The sequence below is a fragment of the Etheostoma cragini genome, chromosome 11 (assembly GCF_013103735.1).
Source record: "Etheostoma cragini isolate CJK2018 chromosome 11, CSU_Ecrag_1.0, whole genome shotgun sequence".
NCBI classification, from domain to species: domain Eukaryota; kingdom Metazoa; phylum Chordata; class Actinopteri; order Perciformes; family Percidae; genus Etheostoma; species Etheostoma cragini.
This window is the reverse complement of record NC_048417.1, coordinates 2795425-2815937: the sequence shown is the minus strand read 5'-3', so window position 1 is coordinate 2815937 and position 20513 is coordinate 2795425. Positions and strand designations below refer to the sequence as shown.

At 39.7% G+C, this 20513-nt stretch overlaps 2 protein-coding genes across 3 annotated transcripts in view; one reads left to right on the top strand and one right to left on the bottom strand.

Annotated features, from left to right (window-relative positions):
- Positions 1 to 1347: 1347 nt before the first annotated feature.
- LOC117953411 (receptor activity-modifying protein 1-like) lies at positions 1348 to 5925 on the bottom strand. Its single transcript, XM_034886408.1, has 4 exons — positions 5710 to 5925; positions 4618 to 4663; positions 4179 to 4317; positions 1348 to 1871 (listed from the first exon to the last, which is right to left on the bottom strand). Exons 2-4 carry the CDS (start codon positions 4661 to 4663, stop codon positions 1613 to 1615), a joined length of 444 nt encoding a protein of 147 aa, XP_034742299.1. The 5' UTR covers positions 5710 to 5925; the 3' UTR covers positions 1348 to 1612.
- Positions 5926 to 12907: 6982 nt separating this feature from the next.
- The window catches only part of LOC117952727 (insulin-like growth factor-binding protein 2-B), a 37980-nt gene continuing 30374 nt past the window's right edge, over positions 12908 to 20513 (top strand). For both annotated transcript variants that reach the window (XR_004658493.1, XM_034885233.1), the window contains exon 1: positions 12908 to 13366. Coding sequence is in view for 1 of the 2 variants with exons in the window: in XM_034885233.1 (XP_034741124.1) it covers positions 13006 to 13366 (361 nt within the window). In the remaining variant the exon portion in view is untranslated. The remainder of the gene's footprint in view (positions 13367 to 20513) is intronic.

Genomic DNA, 20513 nt, shown 5'->3' with positions numbered 1-20513 from the left:
GACACTGCACGATCTGTTCCCATAGACAGTTAAAGAAAGTCCGTTCACCTCCACCGGAAAGCTAACGCCGTTAGTTTAGCTAACAGCTAATTCGGCTAACTGCTAGCTGAGACAGCATGTAACAGACCCTCAAAACTTAAGATAAAATAACCGTTAAAATATATAACAGCTGTTACGTCAGTTCTACTTTACTTGTGCTCATTTAAAATACAATCACTCAATATTTGTCTTTATTATTACTGTGAAGTCTTAATTTAACTTTTCCCATTGTTTAGTTTGAGTAACGTTATTTTAGGCTGAATCAAGCTAGCGGTTAGTCGAATTAGCTGTTAGCTAAACTAGCGTCGTTAGCTTTCCCCTGGAGGCTAACAGCAGACCGCTACTGTGGAACAGATCGTGCAGTGCCGTAAATCCTCGTACATCATGATTACCGTCTGTGCGTGCGCTGACATATTGCACATGCGCAGAACGGATCGTGTACCGACACCTACAGAATGTACAAAGATACGGGAGAAAACAACGCTTGAGTTGCTTTGGAAGTGTGGTGCACATTTGATTTCATGCAATCTAATGTTTTAGGATGAAAATGATTTGAAATAGTTATTCATACCAATTAACCCCTCATTGAACCGTTATATGTTGTTGTTTTTACATGTTGGTTTTTCTCTAAATAAAACAAAAGTCACACAGCGTGTAAGTCAGTGCAGGTAGACATATTATCTCTAGACAGAGCAAGAGCCAAATGTTGCCTATAATTGTACACTTTGATAATAATATTCTGGATTTAAATTTATTTGATACATGTAACCGATTTTTTTGGTTTGTACATGTCTATTACTTGAAGGGACATTGCCGTACTTTTTCAAATTGGCTGTTCTGAGAACGGGTCAGACCAACGTTCTACTCGCCGGCTCCGTTTCAGAGATTTTGTAAAGATTATAATGGGACAAAGAGTTTGAGCCTTTGGTTTTACATAAATCATCTTAAACACTTGTCCATCCAGATATTAACAGACATAAACAGACATTAGCCCTATGGATTGGCTAATGTTTATTAAGTCATTTGCATTAAATTAAGGTGCATTTTAAGAGCTTCTGTGATATATATACTGTGTGTGTGTGTATATGTATATATATGTATGTATGTGTGTATATATATATATGTATATATATATATATATATATATATATATTGCGAGAGTCTACATTTCCCGATATAGCTGCAGAGTGCAAACAACAATTAATTATTTTTTTAAATCGAAAGGATGTAAGACCGTGATTAATCGAAAGTGAAATATTTAGTTTCCATTTAACTTCTTTTTTTTTTTTATTGCTCTTTTCATTATAATATTTACTGTTTTTTCATAAGATAAATGCTGGAATAATGTTCCATATCACGAATTGATTCCAGATATGTCCTATTATCAGTGGATCTTTCATTTATTCGTATTAATTTATTTAACATGATTGTTGAAAGTGCTGTATAGCTTTAAAAACAAACAAAAATCACAATATCCGGCAGGAAGAAAAAAAAATCCCCAAATTGTTGAGCCCCAGGGAGAATGGCCACAATTCTGAGAATAACAAAATAGAAATGATGTCAGCTCAGCACATCAGAGCCCCAAAGTGCCGGGCATCTCAGTCTTCAAGGTGGTGAGATTTACGCAGAGAACTGGCAGGAAGAGGGTGGCAATGATACCAGGGGCTATTAACATGATCAGAGTGGTGAGCGGGGGGTCGTGCACCTGTCCACACAGCTTAAAGTATACCTTATGAACCTCCAAGAAGATGGTGTCTACCAGAAATCCGTGCCCCCGACACCACGACCTGATTGTGAAATCATCCACGCAACTCTTGAGTTGGTTGTAGACGCTGCAAAGGAAGAAGAGCGCAAGGGCACAACGTTAGGATGGCTCAGAATGGTTCCAGCTGTCTGGAGGAGTTCACTACTGAACATCACGTCTGTATTCTCTAAAGATTTGATCTTGCACATCCAAGTGGACAGTGGACATCATTCCTGCATTTAGATTTCAGTTTTAACGTTACAGTCGCATGGTGAAGCAAAACAAACTTCTCACATTAGTAGACACTTACTGACAGCGTTACCATGCAACAGTTAAATAAGTTGGACACAAATACAGTGAATGCATGTTCATTGAGTTGAACTTCCAGTTGCATTTCTCAAGTCTGGATTCACTTTCATTTCATAGGGAAATTAGTAGAACAGTGTCCCAACGATCATGGAAAATCCTACAACTTCAAAGTCTCATTTTCCAAGCTGGGAAAAGTCACAGAATTAGGTAAATCTCTAAAGGTGTGTTGTGTTTGATGTAGTCTCGCTTTGCGGGATCCTCCTCCACAGCACGAAAGTCTAGCTAGCGGTCTGGATTTGCCCTGCTGAGATCTGAGGACCAGGTCACCATAGTCCTCAGAAATCCACCAACACAGAGACAGAGGACAGGAACGGGGACGGACATCCGGCCAGAAGGAGGGCAAGTCTACTTTTAATATTTCGATGTGTTATATGTCATATAACAGTCATGGACATTTTATTATGGGTCCATGGAAAGGTTTTGAAACAGTGTCCATTAACATGTGTGGGAACCCTGTATAAAGACAATGTCTTTAAACCATTACATTTTTTAAGTGGTTACTAATGTACCTTTTATATTTTCTAGTTAATCAGCGAAAAAAAGATTGGCATGGTCCAGCTGCAACTTTAATATTCAAATTATTCAAGTATTTTAAGCTAAAGCAAACTGAGCCGAAAACCTCTACTCTTGGCTACTCCAAGCTTTTTATTAATGGAGAAATCCCCCACTGGTGTTTACAGGCAGCTTACATTTCCCTGTTAACTTTATGTCCTCTGGGTGGAGAAGCAACCATCGCCTCACTAAAGCCGCATAAATCGCATGAACGCACGTGACTTCATGATTCTAGTGTGGAAAACATCCACTGAGATTCAATAGAGCCTGACAGCTGGAAGCCTGATCAGCAAGCTGGGCTCCTTGTGATGATGGACACTCCACCCTAACACACCATTTGAGCATAGCCTCAAAGCATGTTAACAGTAAATATATGGATTATTACAGCCATAATTGAAGCAAATGTCTCCGCAACCAACTGCTGTCTGGAAATATGAGCCCAGGAGCAACAGTCTAGCATGTTTATGTTCAAAGTTGAGCAAAACCTTTGACCACCACCAAATATATTCAAGAAACAGGAAAGTATCTGACTTTCCCATGACTAGATGTCATGTCATAGCTTTACTGAAAAGGTCACACAATGTGTGCACTCTGTCTAGCCTTTGGTTTTTACTCACTGGGCTCTGACGCACATGCATGCCCAGGCTCAGCAAACCATTAACACCTCATAGAGGGCTCATGGATGGCATGGTGCATATTTGTAATACCATGTGTTTGCCAACTACACACAACTCAGCATTCAAGCAGGGATTTCCTCCTTATAAAGACATTGTTGGGCCCCCCCACTCCTGATTTGAGACCCTGAGATCGAAGTATTAAGGCATTACACGCTGCGCTAAATGGTATGGCGTCCCAACACACGCTTCCTGTCTCTTAAATGGGCGTGGCCTCGTTTGAAAGTGTAGTGAACGTCTTGTGGAAGGATGAAAAGTTACATCTGCACAATTTAGATTTGCACACAGCTAAAAGAAACATTTAGCATCACAAAAATTTGTTAGCCATAACTTTTTTTAGTTATGGCATTCGCAAAGTGGATCGTTATCTTTGTTGCCAGATTTAGCTACACTTTGTTCCTGAGACAGAAACCGGTCTCAAACATTTACACAACCGGATTTGTGCATTTAAAAAACATTACATAGTCAGAATGTTCGGGAGATATGTGGCCTGTTACAAATGGGCCCAATATTTACGCCGGTTAAGATGGGGCAAAAGAATTGGTCATAATCTTAAGAAACGTTTAGAAACTGACATGACCCAGATACAGGAATTGATTCTGAGTTGGGGCGTCCAACTTCTTAAATCTTGCAATAACAGCTTACACCTTATTTTTCACAAGATACTTGATCCAAATACTGGAGGTCCTGGTTCAAAAAACATTAAGCCTACATTATTGTTATACTAACTGGGACATTGTGACTTAGAAATAACCCAGCATTTGTTGAATGATGACAACAAGACTATAAATAAAACATACTGTTTTCCTGTTGGCCACGGGCACCGGTCCTGGTAGCCACTGGTCTCCATGCTCCTGTTGAAGTCTGACAGGCACTTGTCAACACCGCTATCAAACATGTCCCGGTCACATGGTGGAACAACAAATTTCGCAGCCTTTCCTGGAGAAGACAGCATGAGTGAGAGTGACGTTCCAAACGCTCCATCCAACATCCAGACCCAGACAGTAGCTTAAAGCGCCCATATTCTGCTCATTTTCAGGTTCATAATTGTATTTTTGAGGTTGTACCAGAGTGGGTAAATTGCATCCCATTTTCTAACCTTTGAATCACTATGACGGCGCTTCTTGTTTTAGAGCTAGAAACAATGATAATGATCATTCCAACTTCAAACTCACATCGTGATTTCTCCTTTTGCTCAGCTAGCCATACGTACCTGCCTATAATGACATTCTGGCTTACCTGTCCGGATGAAGATAAGTGCCAACAAGTATACAGTCAACACCATCTATTAAAAAAAAAAATCATGGCATTCACATAAATTGTGTCATTGTAGTCGAGCTTTTACAACAGTAATGCACATGGAGTTTTTACTTACTTTTTTACATGCATACATAATAAAGATAAGATAAATGGACTGGTGGACGAGTTCTCTACCTGACACGGGCAAACTTTCTACAACTGGAAAATCCATTTTCTCCACTTCCTCTCCCACAGTGATAAGACAATACTTTTAATTAAATGCTTAGACAAATCATAAAATCAACAACTTGGACCTGTCACTGCTTATCACTTTTAAAAAATCTATCTTTTGAACATGTTAGAAAGAGCAGCTACACACTCTGAAGAGAAAAGGAAGCTCTATGAAACAGACGTGGTGGCCATCTGCCTCCTGGACATTCCCACTAAATACATGGATTTATCTCGAGGGAGGCAGACACTGGAACCAGATGTTACCGGGGAAGACTCACAGACACCACATCTGCACTAAGTGCACCTTACACAACAGGTTTATCTACAGATTTATCAGTACTGGTTAAACAGTTGTACATTTTTCTTTTTCTTCCCAACTTATATATATATATATATATATATATATATATATATATATTTTAAACGGTTTGTTCTTATATTCCATACTACTATTATTTTGTGTATAGTATCCTGTTATGTCGTGTATATTCTATATTGAGCTGTGTGTCTATTTTGCTGCTGCAGCACTGGAAAAATCTAAAATTCAATCCACATCTATCTATCTAGTGCAGTGAGAGGAAGATTTTCCTTTCATAGCACATAGTACACGTGGTATTTATGCACTGTAAATACTTTGAATACTTTTAAGTTTGCAAGTAAGTTCCAGGTCCATATGGAAAATGAAAGACTGATAAAAATGTATTCATTGCGTGGATTTAATCGCTTAAATATGCATTACTTTCCAAAAAGAAAAAAGAAAAAGAAGCATCAGTTATCCACAAATCTATCAATTGTATAAAACAGGTTCAACATCTTAAAAGCATGCATTAATAAAACAGAAAATGCTCTGTAAGCACACACCCCAGCTTATTAAAGCAGTACTGTTACCTCGTGGATCCCTTGTATAATCCTTGATTATTGGAACCTGTGCTGAAGAGGATCCAAACGGTTTGCCGGCCAACTAACGATGCACAACTGGTCACTAAAAGCCCCCGTCTGATCTGGTCCAGGGTTCTTATCTGTGACACTCCGAGCTAATTGGATTGTGTAACAGCAATGGACAGGCTGCTTCCTTTCCCACACTGAGCCTGGCTGTTCCCATGCTACCGGAAAGACATGTTCCACTCAAAGTCCCCCCAGAGACATTAAGAGGCCTTAATGTCAACAAGCCTGCATGGTGGTTTCTCAAAGATATATTTAATGGCAATGTTTTTGTTTGGTGGCGGCTCTTGTTCCTAGACAAGGTTAGAAGGCTGAGTGTTGAAGATCAGAGGACTCCCTTCTGCTGATTCAGCATGCACTGAGCAACAGGTGGCGAACTACCTTGTTAAAAATAATAGTCACAAGTAGAGGTCCTGCATAGAAAAGCAGAGAGCATGCACTGTGATGAGTGTTCATGTTCATGTGATCTCATGTAAGATGCCGTTGTGGAAGAAGAATTAACAGACCTTTATGTTGGATTGTTTCAAGTCTGCCGTAATGCTATACTTTCCTGCTATATGAAAATGTAATTAGTTGTGGGTTGATTCCTTCCTAATGCAACTACACACTAAATGATTAGATTAGATGATTAGATGATACTTTATTCAACCCACAGCGGGGAAATTCCCTTGTTACAGCAGGATTTTCTACAATGAAAGCAAAACAAGTAAACACACAAGAAAAACAGGCAAACAGTAGACAATGAGCAGAAGGTAGACTGAAGTAAAGTGGCGTCACATAAAGGTATTGTAAAGTAAAGTGCAGTTGCTATAGGACAAGAAAACAACATGGCAGTGTAGTAAGTGACGTCAAAATTAAATTGAGTATGCAATTAAAGTAATAATGCAAAAGCAGGTAACCATAATATAAGTTATATTCACCTGTGACCATAAATAATATTGAAAAAGTAAGTACTTGTAATGAAAAAATATAAATACAGATAATAAAGATATACAGATGGGGGGGAATCCACAGTCCTTGTTCTGTGCAAACATGCGTTCCAAACATTAGCTGAAGTTACTTTACTACTTTTAGTCAGTAGTCAGAAGTATTCATATCCTTTACTTAAGCAAAAGTACTAATACCACACTGTAAAAATACTTACTGTCATACTACACTACACTACCACAAATGTAGATGTTCTCCTACACCTTGCTGAGAGGACCTAGTCGGGCGAACCTGTGTGCGCTCTCCCTGGTTGAGCTGGCGAGTAGCTGATCAAATGCTAATTCATTGAATAAACTGAAACATTACACTGAAATTCGGGATAACGCCGAGACCGTGTTAATGACGGAAACAGGGCCTCGTGAAAAGGGAGAGAGGCCGCCTGGGCCTTGTGAGTCTGGTAATTAGTGCTGAATATCAGAGTCCTCCCAAATATAGGCCTCCTTTTCACATCTCTCCGATGAGTTATGTCCATGACTGTGGAAAATGTGACCACCTTTCTTTGGTATTCCATTTGTCTTGACGAAATGACTCTTTGAAACATGGATCATGCAGGAGCCCAGTTTCAAAATCCATCAGCGCTGCAGTATCAGGTCGTTCCGCTGTGAGTGTAAAATGACACGTTCCAACATTGTTCAGCCATTGCCCACTCGTTTAGAGTTGCTCGGCAACGCGTACACATAATATAATCATAATGCATTTGTGAGCGGAGGAATGCTGAGAAAGGGTCGTAAGAAAACATTTCCATCTCCCCGAGTCGAAGGCAGAACGGTGTACGTGACGGAGCAAACAGAGTACCCAGCAGATAGATGGTGTGGCGTACACTCTGTGCCTGTGCACACACGCGCTGTTTAGACAGCGTCTCTTATTGAAAGTCATGGAAAAGCTTTTGTCAGGTGGGAGCCGCGGTGAAAGAAGTATTCAGCCCCTGTGTTTCAGTAAAAGTACTAATGTCACGCTGAAAATACTCGGCTGCACGTTAAAGTCCTGCATTGAAAATGTATCTTAAGTAAAAGTATGTACCTATCATGAGGAAAATGTCCTTAAAGTATTAAAAGTAAAAGTACTCCCATTGTAGAAAGAGTACAGGATCCAACCAGCTGTGTGTTTAATGGACTCATCATGGAGGCCCTTATACTGTTGCTATGGTTACTTTATAATAAAACATCACATATTATACATGTATCATGTGTTTAGTGTTCAGAAATCTTACTGTAGAAAGGAACCAGTAACTAAAGTAACTAGTAACTAAAGTAACTAGTAACTAAAGCTGTCGGATGAATGTAGTGGAGTAACTAAAGTAACTAGTAACTAAAGTAACTAGTAACTAAAGCTGTCAGGTGAATGTAGAGAAGTAACTAAAGTAACTAGTAACTAAAGTAACTAGTAACTAAAGCTGTCAGATTAATGTAGAGAAGTAACTAAAGTAACTAGTAACTAAAGTAACTAGTAACTAAAGCTGTCAGATGAATGTAGTGAAGTAACTAAAGTAACTAGTAACTAAAGTAACTAGTAACTAAAGTAACTAGTAACTAAAGCTGTCAGATGAATGTAGAGAAGTAACTAAAGTAACTAGTAACTAAAGTAACTAGTAACTAAAGCTGTCAGATGAATGTAGAGAAGTAACTAAAGTAACTAGTAACTAAAGTAACTAGTAATTAAAGCTGTCAGATGAATGTAGTGAAGTAACTAAAGTAACTAGTAACTAAAGTAACTAGTAACTAAAGCTGTCAGATGAATGTAGAGAAGTAACTAAAGTAACTAAAGTAACTAGTAACTAAAGCTGTCAGATGGATGTAGTGGAGTAACTAATGTAACTAGTAACTAAAGTGACTAGTAACTAAAGCTGTCAGATGAATGTAGTGGAGTAACTAAAGTAACTAGTAACTAAAGTAACTAGTAACTAAAGCTGTCAGATGAATGTAGAGGAGTAACTAAAGTAACTAGTAACTAAAGTAACTAGTAACTAAAGCTGTCAGATGAATGTAGAGGAGTAACTACAGTAACTAGTAACTAAAGTAACTAGTAACTAAAGCTGTCAGATGAATTTAGAGGAGTAACTAAAGTAACTAGTAACTAAAGTAACTAGTAACTAAAGCTGTCAGATGAATGTAGTGGAGTAACTACAGTAACTAGTAACTAAAGTAACTAGTAACTAAAGCTGTCAGATGAATGTAGTGGAGTAACTAAAGTAACTAGTAACTAAAGTAACTAGTAACTAAAGCAATCAGATGAATGTAGAGGAGTAACTAAATTAACTAGTAACTAAAGTAACTAGTAACTAAAGCAATCAGATGAATGTAGAGGAGTAACAGCCTAGTAAGGCAGTTATTTAAATACACTTTAATGTTTATTTATCCCTCAATGTAAGGTTTATGAAGACATTTCACTGATGGTTAATGGAAGTTTTTATATTATTAGAAACACTTAAGCATTCATATTAAGCTACTGCAGGGAGTTCTAAGACATGATGTTATATTTTTTTAAGGATTTTGACAACATTGCATGTTTCAGTGTGTTTCGGGGCATCTTTACGGAGCCCCGGACCTTTCACATTTAGGGAAAATATGTTTGCGTGGCCTTGAGTTATTATGTTGTGTCATAATGTAGCCGTTATAGAAAATGCAGCATTTCCAGAGAGCTTGTTAATGCTCTTTATAAAAAAAATTGTTTGGTGCTTTCTCTTACATAACATAAGAGAAAACCAGAGTAGTAAAATAAATTTATTTTTGTTATACATCTTACTCGGCTGTTCTAAATATTCTCTTTTTTAATAAAATTTTGTAGACATTTCAGATATGTTGCAATTTGTTTCTAGGGAAACAAAACCAACGTAGGTCATGTGAGTCATGTAGCTCCACAGCGGAGGCGCCACACTATTTTTTTCTTAATTATTACGTTATAGTTACTTATGCCTATATTACATAAACTTAGGGCTGGGTGATAAGTTGATTTTATCGATTAACTAGAATTTGTAGTTAATGTCGATTTTTTTTCTCATTAACATCGGCCAACGCTCCCCTCTGGGCTCCCGTAGCCCAACCCCCGTCGCGTCTGCCGTAGAGATACAAAAACAACATGGCAGTGACATGGACGAACATTAGTTTTTTTCTTAACCAGTCATTTTATTACTTAGACTACTTAACGGTCATCTCCGCCGAAATGACCGGAAGCTCGCGGTGCTCTGGCCCCGGCTGAGAGTCTCCTACAGTATTCTCGGATAACTGGACCACCAGCTACCGCTGACCTGAAGGAGGTGTTGAGGAACTTTTTTGCGGCTCCACACATCTACTAAACCCCGCTGATACGACCGAGCTGTGACGGAGGTCTGTAGCGGCTCAAACAACTACCAACCGCCGCTCTGTAGCACGGAGCTCCGTCGCCGTTGGTTTTTACCGCTAGTTACTACGAAGCAGCGTTCTACAGGTACGCTACATTCAAGTGACCATGGAATGTTAATGTACGTTGCTTAGCAACAGTTGAAAACAGGGGCAAGATGGCGCAGAAACGTTAAAAAGATACGACAATTTAGCGAAAAACGAGAAGTGAATTACCTGTATGTGTGAAAACAGCTTTATCTCTCGCATCCGTTTGGTTGTTGTTAAATGTATAACATTATGTAATTTCGTAATTCTTTCGGGGGGGGGGGGGGCAGTTACATGGGGACCTGGGGAGAAGCTACTGTCATATCTTGCTAGCTTTAGCATTAGCAAACCTGCCTTTAAAATGTAAAAATTCAAGTTTGGACCCGGAAGTGGGACATTTTACCACGCGAATGAACGTCTACCACTGGGATGCAAGAGACATTTTCCTATTCTACACACTTAGTTTTTATCAACACACACACCAAAAAATATTATTATTATTTTATAATCAAAGATATCAAGTTTACACATTATATGCTTCCATGTCAGTTATGATTTATTGACATAAAAGTGTTTTCCAACTAGCACTTCTTTATTCCCCCCCCCCCACCCATTGGTCCTGTTCTTCCAGTCCAGAAACCATACCAAGGTGGAAGAATCAGGCAAAGTGAGGATAGATGGCCCTGACAGACACGACTCCATACTCCCAGAGCAGCTGAGTGGAAGCGTGTTACTGTACGTTCACACCGCCACCGACGTGAGCGTCTAAAGATACCGGAAGTCATTCATTTTCAATGGAAGCCGGCTTCTCACAGCTGCAAGGAGCGGCAAATCTGTCGGCGTCGCGTTTAGGGCGTTTTGACCGTGTTGAGCGTCAATTTGAAAGTTGACATTTTTCAACTTTATGGTAATGAGCTATGACGCGGTTCAGCGGCAAGCGGCGGCTGACGCCAGCCGCCACTCGGAATATAGACGTCCGGAAAAACATACGATGTAAACTTTCGTTCCTACCAAAACATTCCATCTGAGGACAAGCTCATAATCGCCGTGGCTGGGTTACTTATTGTTTATGATGTAATGTTGTCTGTACATAGGAGCCAGTTAACGTTACCTGCCGGTCACATCGTCTCTAATGGTCCGCTCACATTGAATCCTGCACGGGTAACTAGCTTAGTCTGGCGCCTACTCGCTCTGCCTGTACGCCGCTACGGCTCAGCGGCTAACGAGCAAGCTAACTGCTAACAGACCCCGCTGTGACCAATTAACAATACAACTTCTGTCAGTATGTAATTTATAAAAAGGTTTCTAGTCTCCGTGTATTGGCCGTAGCTGCGTGTACACAGAAAGCTCCACTGACATCACGCTGGAGCTGCGCTGCAAGGCCGGAGAGCCTCGTGTGAATCCAGAGGCCAGTCAGACGCCGGGAAATATTTTGGGTAAAGTGCAAGAAGCTTTCTGTTAGTGCACAGTCTATCAGTTCTATCATATGACTGCTTGTTAGTACATCGTACCCCGTTTTCAAAGTAAAAAAAAATAAAAACGAAATAAAGGAAATCTAAATGCGGGTAAAACATGTTTGAAAAAAAAAAAAATAACCAAAAATACCAGAAGAAAGAGTCAAAAACGTTGGGGAAAAAGAGTTTAAAACAATGAAAATAACGCCATAGATGTAGACAAAACGTCAAAAAAAGGGACAAAGACATTGAAAAAACACACAGACAGACAAAATGACACAAATACATTTAAGATATCTGAATAATCCAGTGTCTCTAAAAGGATGTTTCACATCCGCGGCGTCATCATTTGGGTTTGCCATGTGCTTTTGGTAACAGCACACTATGTTGACCACCATCACTGGTAAAATAATTGGGCCTCATAGAAATGGGCATTAATTTTGGCCCCCTGGCCTCACCGGTAACTGAGTGCCAGCTGACGTGCAGCGTACGAAGGGGGGCCACATCACAGACACTCAGCACTGGCTTTGATATTCACCAGGAAAGATCTGGCTTTCTATGGTTTGCTTTGACTTGAAGTTTCTTTTATAAGGGAATATGCATGTGACAGTGGTCTGATGTATTAGTGTTTACCATGTTAGCTAGGCACTGCTGTGAATTTAACAAAAAGACCATCTTATTTCTCTTAGTCTTATTTTGAATTGGACCATACACTGTAAAAAACGGCTGTGAAATCTCCAGTTATTTCCTTTAGATTTCACAATAACACTAATGTAAATGATTTTTACAGTAGAATGCTGTAAAGTTTACATTACAACCTTGTCCACATGACAAAATCACAGTAAGTATGAAATCACAGTAGTCAAAGTATTGCTGTAAAAAAATCCAAATATAGCCACTATGGTAATGTAAATAGTAAACTACTATCTTTTTACTTTTTTTATCTTATTTTGTGTTTAATTGTTGTTGTTTTTTAACAATGAATTCATAAAATACTGTAAATGGAAGTGTGGTACATTTTCTGTAAAAATAATTCACAGTAACTTGCTGGACAGTTGTTGCCGTTAAGTTACTGTAAATGTTATGTTACATTTGTTACAGCGTACCTAATGTGGGGATAATACATTAATTAGTGCACAAATAAGAATAGGATTCCACTATATCTTACAACACAGATACACATACACATAAGTGTATCTGCACATATAAACCAAACCAACATCAATCATTCCTGGATGTATTCTTTGATGTAATGATTTACAGTCAGGTGATAATATGAGAGCAGATAGGACCCTGTCTGTGACATCACAGTGTTTACACAGTTTTTTTCAGGGTCCTGAGGTCCTTGCTGTTATTTTCCAAGGGTTATTTTGACTTCCAGTTGTCACTTAGAAACACTAGAGAGCGTTAGAATGGTCATATACTTTACCTATAGGTTGCTGTTTGCATGCTTTGCTTTGCCTGGAGTCTTACTTGGAGAATTGGCTTTCCGATGTCCAAGTTGTGCGGCGGAGAGCCTGGCTGCGTGTCCCAAAGTCACAGCAGCATGTGCAGAAATAGTGAGGGAGCCGGGCTGCGGGTGCTGTCCAATGTGCGCCCGGTTGGAGGGGGAGAACTGCGGGGTCTACACGCCAAGGTGCTCCACTGGCCTGATGTGCTATCCAAGCACAGAGTTTGAACTACCTCTGCAACAGCTCATTCAGGGTTTGGGACGATGTCGACAAAAAGTGGATTTGGAAGTCACATCAAGTCTGGACCCCCAGGCTACAAATGGTAAGGACAATGTGTAATGCAAACGGGGAAGAACCCACAGAGAATTTGGACTCCACACCTCTGAAATAAGCTGAAATTCTTTCAGCTTATTGCTTTGGTTTCACAGCCCACAACTTAACTATTTTGTTTCAGTCTCACTGTTGTTATCGCTTTTGTTTTTGGTAGCAACAGGCAGCTGCTTTCAGCAAAAGAAAAACTCAAATATGCGTGCTGTAACACCAAAAGATAGCAGCTAGCTGCTAAAATAGATGGTTAACCAAGAGGTATTTAGCAGCTAACGAGACAGATCAAACCCGATCTGAAGTGATGGTAAATGTATAATTTACATTGATCAGGAGGCCTAAAATGCAACTTTAAAATAATGCTTATCTTGCTAAAATACTTACTGGCTGTGTAATTGGCAACCTTTTGCTAACATGTTAGCAAAAAAAACACATTCTAAGGTGACACTATGCCAGATGCTGCAGAAGTCTGTGTAGTGGATGTAATATGCATTAAAAGTTGGATGCGGGCAAGGTTTTTTGTCTCACTCTACGGGAATGTTAGCTACATGAAACTGAAGTTACTTTACTTTTGATGTGATGCAGTGCTTTACAACAGCGTTCACTCTTTCCAGTGTAACATTTGTAAACGTTACATTTTTCTGCAAATATCTTTTGCCAAAATCTATCGCTATCTACTCATACGCTCCCACGCACGACGACTTCTTTGCAGTCAGGCTCGTTTAGCAAGTCCATAATTGTGTTTTTTTAAAGGATATTTTGTCTAAACAGAAAAGTACATACAGACAATAAACTATTGTACTGAGTATGCTTAGGATTAGATGTTAGGATTCCCATGATATTTAGCGATATTTAGCAAAAATGTTGTTGCCCCCAATACAACACATCAGCAGTTACCCTGGCCTCACTGGATGTTTCAGCCTTTTATCACAACACACCCTCAACTGAGGCTGGTCCATCGCAGGCCAATCAGATCTGTCTGTGTGTCGCACTGGAGGCTCCATGAGGTCCCTTGGCAGCCCACGCAATCTCCTTCCGCTGCTTCTTTCGGCAGTAGTGCTGTAGTGCCTTGCGTAAGGCTGGTCTTGTAACTCACCAGGATATGTTTCAGGATTGCTTTGGCAAGACACTGGAGTCAGGCTGGATCTTCTCCAAACCAGAGTCGTTATGTCATCCATATACGCCCTGATTGGAGGAAGCCGCAGCACGCTTTTCAGGCATTCTCCTCCAACAACCCTTTGAGATGCTCAAATTATTAACTCCATTGCCATGGTGAAGACCAGTGGGGAGATGGTATAGCCCACCATTGAGCCTATCTCCAAGTGTTGTGAGTCTTTGTGGCTGCTATGACAGCATACTACAAACAACGCCCGAATTAGCAGAACATCGGCGGAAAGACCCTGTGGTCCATCCACCGAGGCAGCAGCGGACAGATTGTCCACCTCCAGGGCTGCCGACGCTGTGTCTCGGCAGAAAAGTGGAGGGACTGAGCAGCTCGAGCGGCGGCCGCTGGCTAACGTTAATGTTAGTTAGTTAACACACATCCTGGACTATTCCCTATCCCTGACCATTGCACATATTACATAATGTGAACTTCTAATCAATATTGTGCACACCTTGCACAAAACTGTACAGCCCTAAAACAGTTATATTGAGACTGTTTTTTTTTAACATGTTTTTAATATAATATTTCTATTGTATATTATTGTGCCTAACTGTTGCAGTACTTCCCTTTATTGTTTTTTTACCACTCCTTTTCATTTTCCTGTGGTTATTGAATACAACACACCAAGGCTAATTCCATGCAAGGGAAACCTATGGCAGTATATCTGATGCTGATTCTCTGACTGTAACATGTTGCGTGTGTGCCAGCAGCACCAAGCCAGCTAGTTTTTACCTGGCGTCATCATAATACATAATGTTAAAACAGTTTCCCTAAAGTAAAGACAGGGAAGCTGTGCACTGATTCAAAACAATATTTTCACCGCGGGACTCGTAATGTCAGAAAAACCACATCTACATCAAAGCGTTTGGTCACAAAAACTCCCCAAAATGAATGACAGAAATTGTAGACGTAGAACTTTGCTCTCCCACATTATTGGGGACAAAGGGTCGCTATTGATTCCTGAAAATGAATGTTGACATACAGTATGCACTGTGTTTGGCAGGCAGCGACAGGCCCACATCTGTGAGCACAAACAAGCAGTATCCCTCCGGTGAACCCGGGTCTGTAACCCACACATCCTCAAAGCTCTCCTTTCTTATTTTGATAGGCTGCCGTTCACTTCAGGGAAGCGATTTTAAAAACATTTAATAAATTACAAGCAATTTGAATTTGAGAAATGTAAATATGGAACAGGCACACCACAGACACCTCAGAATGGTGTTTCAGATCACCACAGTAACCAAATCTTCTTCTTCTTTGTATCTTGTATTTCTTGTAGTTCTTGGGCTGAAATTAATGTTCAGACAGTTCTGTTTATTTCTGCAGATAGTTTTTTATTGTTTTTTGACGTGGAGAGGGCAAAACAAACTCAATTCCAGTCTCTGTGACTTTAACTGGGATGGTCTTGTCAACGCTCTCTGCTGTAATTTAAAGGACAGGAGGAGGAAAAGCTGAAAATGAGCATCATATCAGCCTGCGGTTTGTCCCTCAGTTCAGTGTGTTAGGCTTGGCTTCTCAAGCACGAGCAACTGCTGGCTATCAGGCGTCAACAGCTTCCTCCTTTGTCCCCGTTTGTTCACATTTTGGGGGTGTTTCCTGCAGTCAGTTGGAATTACATTCTCACTCCTAAACAACTGATCACTGGAAAGAGAACAGAGGCTTACATTTGAAGGCATTGTTTGGTGTGACCCTGAGTTCAAATGCAACATGGCAGCTTGAGTCAACAGTCCAGAGTTTAAATGAAACACTCCAGCTTTGTTTGGTGTGAGCAAACATGGCCTCTTCCAATTTTGACACTTTGCTCTTTAACACTGCTGATGTGCTGCCTCTGCTCCTCCTACTCCTGCACACTTTGCGGCAACAGAACTTTTGCAGATTTTTACATTGCAGAGGTGCTTGGTTTGAATTATTTCACTCTGAAAAGATTTGGTATTAGAAATGGCACATCATGTTTAGTGTTTCCACTTTTCCAATTCCAATTTTTTGTGATGGGAGTTGACTTAGAAATGTTCTCAGTCATGGTCCACGTGGTTTCAGTCCATTTACAGCACCCCCAATTCATGTGAGTGCCGTTTCAGGTTGAAAACAACAGGGAGGAAAGAAAAAAAAAAGATTGTTTCTTCTTTAATTTTTCATCTCAATCCAATACACAAGGTGTCAAAACTGTTCAAAAATTAAGTTTGATTATTCTTACTAAAAACACACAGGTTCAAACATTGGATTAAATATTTTTACACATTATGTTCATAATATGGCAAATGCAAATTGAGATTGTACTGTGTTGGAAGAGTTATTCCAACAATAACACGTATTTTAAAAGATCGCTACATACCTGACTATTACAAAATAAACTGACGTTAATGAGAGTTAATTCGATTTTAGTGATATTTAAGATAAAAACCATAATAGACCTCTCTACGCAACGCTAAACAATTAGCCCCCTAGCAAGCAAGCTAGCTTACTAGCCTATAAATTAATAAAATGTAACAACCTAATTTTTGACTTAATTTGTATTGTTTTTTTTAGATGCTCTTGTCACATCGTAGGTTAGCATATTGCTATCGCCAGATGAGTAACATCTTAGGCTAATTTTATGAAGGCATGTTGGGTGTGTAATGTGAGCAAGCTAACGAGCCATCAGCTGCCACTCGGTCGCTCCCACTGTATCGAGACCTTTTTGCAGAGAGAATGGCTGCTCGCCCGGGAGAGGGACAGTTTGGTTAGCCGTCTCCTGGTGTCCACCGTTAGTGTCCACGGTCTTACTGGCAGGGAGGGAAGCAGAGCGACTGTAGCCTCTGTTTGGTTCTGCCGTTGCTCAAGCAAACTCTATTTGTTGTGGGTAACATAGCAACGTTTTCATCCCGTTTCCCTTGTTGAATGACTAATAGATCACCACCACCTGCGGACATGCGGAGTTATTTCTTCTCACGCAGGCGCGTCTGTTGGCTGTAGTCTCTGTTTTGTGTTGTTTTTCAGATTTTTGACCAAGACAAAGGCGACCTGAGGCGAAGCCACAGTCACTAGTTCCTTGCTTTCGGCTTGGTGAGTCAGGGCCTACCTACTTAAAAGGCTGAACCCCCAATACTTCTATTAGATGGCATTATATTACAGTTGGACATCCACAGTCTGAAGCTGCTGTTGCATTTCATCCAAATGTGTGTCTCTCTGCACAAAGCCTACCTATATATCCAAAGTACTGTAAATCTAGGAATTCAATACACATTGGAATAATCTGAATTTTACAATTTAGATCTAATGCCTATATTCAATACTGATGCAGGGATTATAATAGTAATAATAATTATCTTAATTTAGCAGGTGCACGGACCTGCAATTAATAGTAATAAATCCATAACTTTAACACTAACGTTTTTTAAACATGCAGATATTGAAAGAGGAAAGACTTTTCCATACGTCATCATTGAGATGCTACAGTGGCCTCTTATCACTTATTTACTATCAGATAAAAGAAAGGCATTTCCATGTGTATCCTTTGCTATCTAAACTTCCCGGACCACCAATCCACAACTGGCAAGCCCCTTTCTCCAGCCAATAAGAATCCACTGGCCTGTACAAGCCTTTTTTTGAAGACGCCTCGCACATCTCTCCGTCTGCTTCTATCTCCTTATTTGTCTTGTGTTGTCGGTGGTCCAACACGACTCTTGTTGCCTTGCAGGTGATGCTCTGCTGAGACATGCTCCTTCTCCCTCACTTGCACTCTCAGGCCTATAATTACTCTGTGTGTCAGCACACATCAACAGGAGCAGGGGAAGCCAACAGAGCTCAATTTGGGGGGGGAGCTGCTTGTTGGCGCCTGTAATTGTGCGAGCTGAGGTGTAAATAGGTAGACCTCCCTGCTTTGTGCTAATCTTAAAACACTTTATGTTGGAAAGTTACACGTAACATAATATGATAACATCAATGAGAGACATTACTATCCCAAGGTAGGTACATTTTGAGGCACTTATATTTAATCAGCAGTTTAAAATTTCATTTAATGCCACTTTACACTCAATTTTAGAAATACATATTGTACTTTCCGCAATTATCACAGATTAAACCACCCAACAGTATAATTATATAATATAAATTAGGTCCTTCTCAACCAACATTACTAAACACTGTTATTGAATTCATCTTCATTCATCAGCGATAGTAAGAATTGTAAATGGAAATATAATACTCAAAATAAAGGCACTGCTGATAATGAGTTTTTACCTTTAATATCTCTAAACTTTGAATTATATATAGTATGTAAGTAAAGTAAGTAAAGAACTTGTGGGCAGAACAACAAGCTGTAAAAACAACACTATTATCAGCTTATAAAAAGGTGATAACGTGGTAGAAAACTGTTGCCTCTGTGTTTGCTAGCAGGCACACAGAGCAATATTAGTAATTGGAGCCCTATATCTTTTCCACATGGCACTTTTAAATCCTATATTTGCTCTTCTTTAAGCTCTGTGTTTGTCTATGCCAACTCCTACAAAAAACAGGGTTTATGCTTTAGCTGCTAAATGCTCCACTATATTCATCTACCTGGAGACAGGGTTAATAAAAGTTGTGATACCAAAATAATGAACTGAAAGGCACTTGTGGTGACAATTCTTTGTAGTTTAGTGTCGTAACCCGGCTCGTGGGCAATGACAAAAAAGTTATTATAAGAATGGCAAATATTAAGTTATTTATTATAATATAATAGAGACTGTAACTCAAGAAAAACATAAAAGATAAATAACAAATCATCCAGATCAAATAAATGGTTGCAGGTTCTGGCAGGAAGAGAGTAAGAGGTACTTGAACGTTGGCCTCCTGGGGAACACTGGGGACTCCAAATATGGCTGCCAGACTGCAATCGAGGCGAAGCTATTGAGTAATGCAGGATAGCACACACAAACAAGTATACGGCACAGGGACCATCACATTTTGTCACTACGTGCAACTCCTTATACATTAAAAAAATATTTTTATTGTTTTTTTATTATTATTTTTGGGCATTTTAGGCCTTTCTTTCTCCAGGACAGCTGAACAAATGAAAGGGACAAGAGAGTTTAAAAAACAAGTGTTGGTAATTGATTAGTGCGGTTTAAAGGAAATTATCAAAATAGATTTCACACCACTGACAACAGGTGGCCAGAAAAAGGACAACCAATAAACTATATATACCATTATATCCCAGATATACCATTGTTAGTTGTAATTTGTCACAGATTCCAAAATAAAACTGTTCCTGGAGGAGACACATGCAGCAAAATACAGAACAGAAAACCGTAGTAACACAAAAACATAAAGAATGTACTAGGGGAGCTTTCTCAATTCCCAAATTTGTACACCTCAATCCTCCAGCTTGCAACCCGGAAATCATTGTCAGCACGCCATGCTGAAGGTCGTCCTGACTCCTAACACGCACATCGAGGGCTGAGGATGGAGAAGGCTCCACAGAGGAGCTAAAATGGAGGATACACAGTCTTGTCTCTCGTGGTATGTAAAAAAAGAAGTGAGAGTGCAAAAAGGGGAGAGAGCAGCAATATCCGTGGCCCCGTGGTCAATCTAATGTTACGGATTGGCCGGTCGGATCATACATATATACATTCTGATTAATAGTGGTTAGGTGACATGATACACAATTAAGGAGGAAAGTATTAACGTTCTCTAAAATGTGAACATAGCAGAGCTGCTTCATTTGAAGATGTGTCTCTGAGATACAGCTGCCTAGCTTATTATTTCAGAAGTGAAAGGTCTATGATGATGTAATCTATTATCTATATGTCTGTGTTTAACAATAACAGTTTACTTTGAGGATTAAGAGGCCCCACAACATGGTGTTCTTTGGCTGCTTTTATATAGACCTTAGTGGTCCCCTGATGCTGGATCCGAAGTCTCTTTTATATAGACCTTAGTGGTCCCCTAATACTGTATCTGAAGTCTCTTTTATATAGAACCTTAGTGGTCCCCTAATACTGTATCTGAAGACTCTTTTATA